This window comes from Opisthorchis viverrini (genome assembly GCF_000715545.1).
Source record: "Opisthorchis viverrini unplaced genomic scaffold opera_v5_4, whole genome shotgun sequence".
Classification (NCBI taxonomy): Eukaryota; Metazoa; Platyhelminthes; class Trematoda; order Opisthorchiida; family Opisthorchiidae; genus Opisthorchis; species Opisthorchis viverrini.
Window position 1 is genome coordinate 3,368,596 of NW_008751660.1, and position 9,128 is coordinate 3,377,723.

Sequence of the window (9,128 nt, forward strand, 5' to 3'; positions counted from 1 at the left end):
GCACTGAGATCTACGTGGTATGGTCCTCCTGTTCTTCACGGGAACTGTGAGCATCTTTCATGAGTGAGGATCACTGGACATGGAGGTGACTAAAGTCACCTTCATTAGCAATGATTTGAATTTTTCATTATCGCCTAATATTATTCAGTGCGAGATCACTTTTGCAGGAATACTTTCATTGCCTCGTGTGTTGAATGTGTTTTTCATTTAACGTGAACAGTTATCCGAAAAAATGAATCCGGAGAGTAAACGATATCCATAAAAACTACATCGATGTTTACGAATGTGTACTAATTGCTGAGCGGTACAACTAATTTAATTCATGAAAATTCATGAAAAGAACGGCGCACAATCTTTAAGAAGTTCTCATATTTGCCACATTTCAAAGTATTCCCACATATTCCGGGTATACATACGTTTCAGGTTAGTAGGAGCTCCTAATTTTGGATGTGGTAACCCAGTTTATTGGTCCCTCATTAAAGATGGCATAATTGTGCACTCGTTTTGTTGTGTTCCCAGTAGATTTGAACACAAAACAGCAACTTCGTCCTGAGGGCGATGTGAGCAGAAATTATTGTTGGAGCCAATGCTGGTGGTTATTTATCCGTGGACTTTGTTTTGCTTAGAGGTCACCTTGGCAATTAACAACTGGGCAATAAAAGCGGATTATCTAGGTACAAACAAAGCGGTTGCAATTAACTCAAAGCACCTCAGAAAAGTTAAGTGGGCACGGCAGCGGTGCTTTAAACTCTCCGCACCAGAATGCTGTGCTGGAACCTAGTTCAAGTCTGGCAATACTTAATAAACAGTGCGATGCTCACCAAATGGTAGTCTGGTAAGAATGAACCGTTGACTTGCCAAATCTCTGCACTCCACTTGAAAATGCGTGCCTGCTGGTGAGCCCGAGGTATAAGAGCGATATCTCCCGGTGTTCCCAACATGTGATGTATCGACACATAAATCACCAGGCTGGCATGCAAAGGTGTGATGTGGCTTCCGACAGCATACTACCCCATCATATGTGTGGGCTCATCTGGACTCTTGGAAAAAGACAGTCGCTAATCCTATTCAGTGGAAAGAACCACACTCATAAAACGGATAAATAGCAGAATTAGAACAGCAGGAAGCAAAATAACCTTGAGGCGTATATCAAATGACCGATAAGTATCATCAATATCTTGGTTTCTTATTTTGTTTCGTTCACGTTTTGTTTCACGTTCTTGCGTCAACCTGTTGCTCACCACTGTGCAACTACAAGGTGATTCCACTCCAACAGAAGGAGAACATTCCAAAATCATAAAAAGGGGTCCCATTGATACATACTGCTTGCGAGAAATGGGACGTTTATGGAAGTTAGTATGTTCGTGCAACTGGACTGGTTAACTATTTGCTTACTGTTTAGCCAGCTGACGCGACCCACTTCAATTTTGTTCTTGATCTTTACTGATCCATTCTTGTCACTTTGGAATTCAATCCAAGCAATGCTAGTTGCACTGATTTTTAAGGGATTTGGCTCGCTACTTTCCTAATATGAGCTACGGATCTGTGAAAAATCATGTAACCAACGTGTACTTTTATAGCTCACACATTATTATTCCCCCATTACTGCATTTTTAACATGTGAACTATTGTTGACTGACTATTTAAGTAGCAGGTTCCTACAAAACTAGATATGTGATCTTGGGGAATTCCGCATAGTTTGCAATATATCAACGGGTTTTCCTTAAAATAAGATTTGCATTACTGATATTTTCCAACATGCAGAAAATATTTTTCCGGAGCTACCGTGTCGTTCAGCGTTGATAGTCTTAACCTGAGAGCACATAATGCACAGTTTGAAATTCGAAACTTTTCAGCTAGCTATGCACTACCGCGTAACTTCCAACACAATCAGAAAACTGCTGTAAAGCTTTCTTTGGTTTCGAGATCATAGTTTTATGGTCCATATTTTCACCGAGCCCCTCTTACACTTCCCCACATAGTACTGAAAAGATGCAGGCCACGATTGCACCGGTATTTCTTCCCAAATGATAAAGTTTAATCTGTGTATTTTCGTGGAATCAAGGGACTCTACAGACTGAAAAGTATTGTGGCAATGGAGCTTTTGCTTAGACTTTTGATTAGAACATGGTTAGACGCTTTGCCTAAATTATCGTCCGGCATTGTTTATCGAGGCATTGTCATTTTTCATTTTGTTTTCACACCTGTTCCTCATTTACAACACACAAACCCCATGCATATGCTCATGAATCCAGCTTACGATCTCGTCCAAAAAGTGGACCAAATGTGGTTTATCCCGCTAATATTGTTGTTATCGTCGGATTGATCGATATCACTCGGAGATGAGCTTATCTGAAAGCAACTTTAAAAGTGAGGATCTTTAGTGATGGTGCTCAATCATTCGTAGTTATGTGGCAAACAACGGAGGCTCCAATTCTCTTGCCCCTTGGGAACTACCTCTTGTCACTGATGAAAATTTAGTCATTTGTAAGCAATGAGTATGGGAACCCCTGGAGGCTTACGTCATAAAATTGCCAAACATCTGAGGGTTCCGAGTGTACCTAACGGACTCCTTTGCTTATACTGTCACTTCTAGATAAATTTCTGCCCCTATTCACGATACTCCCAAGTAAACGAAACCAAAATGAATGGGTTCTGATGCGCTTGATATATTAAAAAATTTTCCAATAAGAATTTTTAGTAGGCGCATTTTTTATGGTAATCGGCAGTTCAAGTTCTGTGTTTTTGTAGGGCCTGATAACCAGTATCAGACACTTCGAGCTTCTGTTAAATGTGCTTTACTACTCTTGGCCTTAACCTGATTATTACAGGATAATTCCTCGTTTGGCCCTGAGGCTTAAACTTTGATTGTGAGCAAGAAAACGTTATGTGATATCCCGGAGAAAAAATCACTGCATAATTCCTACTATGATGACATCTTCCAGGGCCATAAGATTTGTCAGTGGCAGATTAAAAAAGCCGCCCTCCTTTTTAAGGCATTTCGAGAACATTCCCCGAGTTTTATAATATCTGCCTGCTCTGACTGAATGCAAATTGGGTTTGTTAGCTGGTTTATAAGTATGGTCGTTTTTGTTAACACTTGACGGGTGTGCCGTTTCACGTTTGTTCGTCTTCTGTTGCATATTGGATGTTCTAAACTGTTGGTTACGTGAATGAGTGGCTTAAAATTACTGAAAGATTTTGGTGAACACCGGAATTAGTGTTTTGACAACTGAAATAAGCTTACATCTCTTGTCTGCCAGAGGCTTTTAAGATACCTCGCTTGCAGTTGCTGTCCCGTTTTGTGAAGCGATCGCCTGAATTCCTACCCCTCAATTCCATCCTGTAGAATTAGACCCCCCTGATGATCATGATTATCCCGACCATTTCTTCGTTGTCACATAATTTTTTTCCATGCCGAAGAAAATGCAATAATGATTAAACTTTTTTCAAGAAGTATTCAGCAGAATTGAGATTGAGGTTTTTAGTTCGCTATAATTTTTGATTCCTATGAATACAATAGTTGCTGGCATGCAGCAACCCTCTCCACTTTTACTCACTGGTCTCATTCCGTTGGTCCTACATCGGCTCAAGTTCTTGCGTTCAGCGCTTTGTTCAGTTCAACTGCCTTGCACAGGCCTCTACCTATCTGACCACTGCTGGCCGACAACCGCGATTAGCGTGCGAGGCCACTGGCAGGTGCACCTGATAAACTGAGTCTTAGTGATCTGATATAAGTTTTGGCCTAATGCTGACGCCTATATTGTTTGAGACACCCTCGTTCGAGTTTCTGTTTCATGCGAGCTAGCCGAAAAGCACTGAATCGCAGCAATGGTGGGTGACGGTCTTCTGGGAAGTTCATAAAGTTTGATGAGGTAAGTTTTGGAAAATACTAGGGCCAACAGGTTTACACAAGCCAAGCGTTTTTGTCTTCAGACTGAAAGTCACTATTTGCGGTATGCAAGTCGGAGATTCTTATACCTATTTCTACAGAGTGCAATGCCTCGTTTACATGTTCAGAAACATGTGTGTAGCAAATATATCCGCGCTTCACTCGACAACATTTCAGTTTGGTCTAGGAACAACTGCTTCTTAGACAGCTGTCATTTATCAAATTCCTTTGAACTTCACAACACAACCTGCATTAGAAGTGATTACGACATGGGGTGTTGTGCACAACATTTCAGTTTGGTCTAGGAACAACTGCTTCTTAGACAGCTGTCATTTATCAAATTCCTTTGAACTTCACAACACAACCTGCATTAGAAGTGATTACGACATGGGGTGTTGTGCAGGTTTCCGCTCCTTGTCAGTATCCTCTCTGCGTATCTGCCAATCACCTCTATGCAAAAGTGCTCGGACTTCGTACTTTCTCTCAAAAACTGCATGGCGGCAAAACATGGAAATCCTGTAGGAGATATATAAAAGGTTTAGCATAAATCACATTACGCGTCTATTCAACATCTGACATTTCCCAGTGACTGGAATCCTCAACCCAGCCTGTACTAATAGCGCCCATTAAGCCCTAATGAGAAATGACGTATCTTTGGTAAAGGACGGGGAGAGGATGATCCAGACCGTGAAAAAAAATTTTCCACTCTGACAAAATAAATGGAATTTAAACTCCAAAGAGTTTGAAATTGGGCAACCGCGTTTGCTTTAACTCAGAAAGAAAAGCGATAGTCTGGATTTACATTCTTGAAATAGTGCAACACAAGAAAAAGCGACCTGTACAGACTTGACATGCTTTGAAATAAAGCAAATTTTTCTGCCTGGAAGAAAACTTATGATCCCAAAGCGTCATATTTTTTGGATATGGCCAACCAACAGATTACTATGCAGCTTATGAGGCCCGGCCAACTAGAGTCAAACCGCCACTTGGGTGGGCTTGTCCAGCTCTACTGTTTTGCTGAGAGATGAGACCACCTGCAGCAATTAGGTTAATGTGTTTCTACTTGATTGCACATTCACAGAAATCACCATTCATCGGAGAAAACTTTTGTACTCACGTAATGTTCAACAAAACGTCGCGTTCGGTCAGCTGACCGCATTCAGTAGGACTCGGTATCTTTGACTACCGACTGTACATCAGCTTCAGCTCCCTTCAGATCACCTCTCAGATTTCATTCTATTGAGGGCAATGTATTCTTAAATTGTTACACACAACAAAGTTGAGATAGGGTTGTAAATGTCAACGTATAGAAGAAATTTATTCCTTTTAAGCAATCCTAGAACCGTCTTTTTAGACTACTCATGGTAAGGATAAAATGCCTGGTTTTCTGAGATTTTAGCTTCCGAGCTGAAAATCCCAACGAATTTTGAATCGCGTATTCTGTAGAAAATGCACTATGTAAAAACCTTAGCTTAATTAGAGAATTACCTGTATAAATATTTAGCCCGATTTTTTTGAGCTAACGGTTTCGTGCGCACACGGCTACAAAAAGTAACTTTCTGTGCAAAACAGCATTACAAATGCTCCCCTGCGAGTGCGAAGTACACTTACCAAACTTCGTTTTCATCTGCCTTAGGGCGTGGTCGAACGTTGCGACGCTGCATTCATCCTTGATCTGTCTATCTTTTGCTCCGCGTGTCACCATGGTGACTATCCCTGCGTGAAGAGACCGCATAATGATGTGCCAAATTCCCCATCGATACTCCCAGACAGTCGAAATCATTCACTGTTTTGCTCTTTCTAGGTGCATGCGAACGACGCAGATAGTGAAACACACGCCAAACCCCAATACCATTTACTCCGGAACGCATTATTCACATCGCCGTTTGACGTGGAGCCCGAAACTGGATGGATTATCACCTCTGCTGATATTGACCGAGAAACACAAGCCTTATACCAGGTAAATATACGTGTCTTCGTTTCATACAGACGAAACATGTGGTTGTTTTATTGTATTGTCTGAATACCGGCAACATTAGCACAATTTCCAACAAGTGGGAGGCTTTGAAAAATTGATATTTGTGGTCTATAAACGCTATTTGCAAACAGACGAAGAGTAACTTACTACTGGCACTTTGATCAACACGATGTAATATTAACTATTAGAGTGATCTAGTGCTTTCGTCTTCACTCGGCTTAGGACAAGGTTGTTCGATTTTATCGCAACCGAAAGCGAACTGTAGGAGACCGTTTTGATGTAATGAATAATATATTTATGTTATATATATATATATATATTAACTATTAGATCTAGTGCTTTCGTCTTCACTCGGCTTAGGACAAGGTTGTTCGATTTTATCGCAACCGAAAGCGAACTGTAGGAGACCGACCGGATGTAATGAATAATATATTTATGTTATATATATATATCGGGGATATTGGTGATCCCATTGCTAAACCTTGTTCTTGAGAGTATATAATTGAGTCGAAATCAAACTGACTGAGGTTTAGGCATACCTTTATGCCTTCAACTATCTCGTCTGCGAAGAGTTGCGTTAGTTCTTGCAGCGTTGTTTCTGCCATTAAAAGTCTTCTCGCTACTTCCACAGTGTACGCTTTAGAGACATTGGTGTCGAGTTGACATTAAAGCTAACCAGGACTTCGTCTAACTCTAACTGAAAACCAGCTACTTTTTTAGCGGTCATACGAACCTTGGATGTGTGTGGGTGACTTGCCGGCAAGTGATTCAAGAATACTTGCTAGGATTCGATACCTACTAGCAATGTAATGACTGTACGAAGGTTTATTTGCACACCAGAATCGGTGAGCATAAGCGTTCCATTAAGTGACCACCGAGAAACGCAGATGAATCCTAGGCGACAGTCATAGAGTCGGCAATGGCATGGCATGCACTAGACACTGGGTACAGGAGTTAGAAAATGTGAACATCCTGAGACGGGGTATAATATTCACACCACTACGACTGGTGGCCGAGGCGGTGGAAGTCGCCAAGTATCCCAGCGTGAATAGAATAGAAGGGGGTAGAACTTGCAAGTGTGTGGAAAGCAGTCTTAGGTCAGCCGAGCTGACACAAGGTGGTGTGCAGTTATCAGTGAAATGATCTGGGTCTAAATGTACAAAATCCAAGCAGTGTTAAATCCAATTAACCACCCCACACCCATCCCCGAACCAACTGTCCCGGCACCCATTGACGAACATAGCTGAACGAAATCTGTGGACGAACCCAAGAGGAATTTTTCATTAAGATGTCCTAGACTGAAAAAGTGAAAGGCCGAGGAATCCGGGTTAATCATGAAGACAAATCTCCTAACCAATCTATCGTAAATGTTAGTCATCCCCATTAACCAAAAAACAGGAACATCAGACTCACCACCCAGCTCTGATCAAGTAGGCTAGTCATGAGAAATCTCACGGATTGGTTCCCTGACTGCCTTAAAACCCAACCAACCTACTTACTTACTCAATTAGCCTGACGAAGCTTTTGTGTCATAAGCGGAACGTTGCCCAGCAGTTAATCCACCGATTGTTCACCAAACCTCTCTGAAAGTGCTGCACCTTGTTTTCGTCTGGAGGCTTCATCTAAATTTTGACAATACATGCCTGGCATGCCATAGTATGTGGTGAAATATATCTATCTTCTTTGATTCGCATGGGGCTAAATAATTTAGAAAAAAATTGATACGAGAACAGACCCTTAAACTCAGCAGACAACAGTAACACAAATATTAAGTTCGCGAAGTGCAGGACAATTTTAAAGCTCTCCGGGTTAAAAGGAAAGATATGTGGGTGCTAAATCTAGTAACGTAACCCCAGTAACTGACATCATTTTGTTTGTGAAAGTTTACCCGCAGGTTATTATTCAAGGCAAACTAGAACTGAAGTGGCCAAACAGAGCTTCATCGATTCAAATGTTATGTGCAACTAAGTGTGCAAGTTAGTATAACTATCTTGATACGATTTCACGCTATTTATGGTATCGAGACTAAGGTACAGCCGTTGAGNATAATATATTTATGTTATATATATATATATATATATATATATCGGGGATATTGGTGATCCCATTGCTAAACCTTGTTCTTGAGAGTATATAATTGAGTCGAAATCAAACTGACTGAGGTTTAGGCATACCTTTATGCCTTCAACTATCTCGTCTGCGAAGAGTTGCGTTAGTTCTTGCAGCGTTGTTTCTGCCATTAAAAGTCTTCTCGCTACTTCCACAGTGTACGCTTTAGAGACATTGGTGTCGAGTTGACATTAAAGCTAACCAGGACTTCGTCTAACTCTAACTGAAAACCAGCTACTTTTTTAGCGGTCATACGAACCTTGGATGTGTGTGGGTGACTTGCCGGCAAGTGATTCAAGAATACTTGCTAGGATTCGATACCTACTAGCAATGTAATGACTGTACGAAGGTTTATTTGCACACCAGAATCGGTGAGCATAAGCGTTCCATTAAGTGACCACCGAGAAACGCAGATGAATCCTAGGCGACAGTCATAGAGTCGGCAATGGCATGGCATGCACTAGACACTGGGTACAGGAGTTAGAAAATGTGAACATCCTGAGACGGGGTATAATATTCACACCACTACGACTGGTGGCCGAGGCGGTGGAAGTCGCCAAGTATCCCAGCGTGAATAGAATAGAAGGGGGTAGAACTTGCAAGTGTGTGGAAAGCAGTCTTAGGTCAGCCGAGCTGACACAAGGTGGTGTGCAGTTATCAGTGAAATGATCTGGGTCTAAATGTACAAAATCCAAGCAGTGTTAAATCCAATTAACCACCCCACACCCATCCCCGAACCAACTGTCCCGGCACCCATTGACGAACATAGCTGAACGAAATCTGTGGACGAACCCAAGAGGAATTTTTCATTAAGATGTCCTAGACTGAAAAAGTGAAAGGCCGAAGAATCCGGGTTAATCATGAAGACAAATCTCCTAACCAATCTATCGTAAATGTTAGTTAAAGCTCTCGGGTTAAAAGGAAAGATATGTGGGTGCTAAATCTAGTAACGTAACCCCAGTAACTGACATCATTTTGTTTGTGAAAGTTTTCCCCCAGGTTATTATTCAAGGCAAACTAGAACTGAAGTGGCCAAACAGAGCTTCATCGATTCAAATGTTATGTGCAACTAAGTGTGCAAGTTAGTATAACTATCTTGATACGATTTCACGCTATTTATGGTATCGAGACTAAGGTACAGCCGTTGAG

General features: G+C 41.4%; 1 protein-coding gene across 1 annotated transcript in view; it reads left to right on the forward strand.

The window, feature by feature from the left end:
• T265_00457 (hypothetical protein) overlaps positions 1 to 9,128 on the forward strand; it is a gene marked incomplete at both ends in the record, with an annotated part of 46,398 nt that overhangs the window by 16,892 nt on the left and 20,378 nt on the right. Inside the window, one exon of the mRNA XM_009164230.1 lies at positions 5,697 to 5,852. Within this exon, the coding sequence (XP_009162494.1) occupies positions 5,697 to 5,852 (156 nt within the window). The remainder of the gene's footprint in view (positions 1 to 5,696; positions 5,853 to 9,128) is intronic.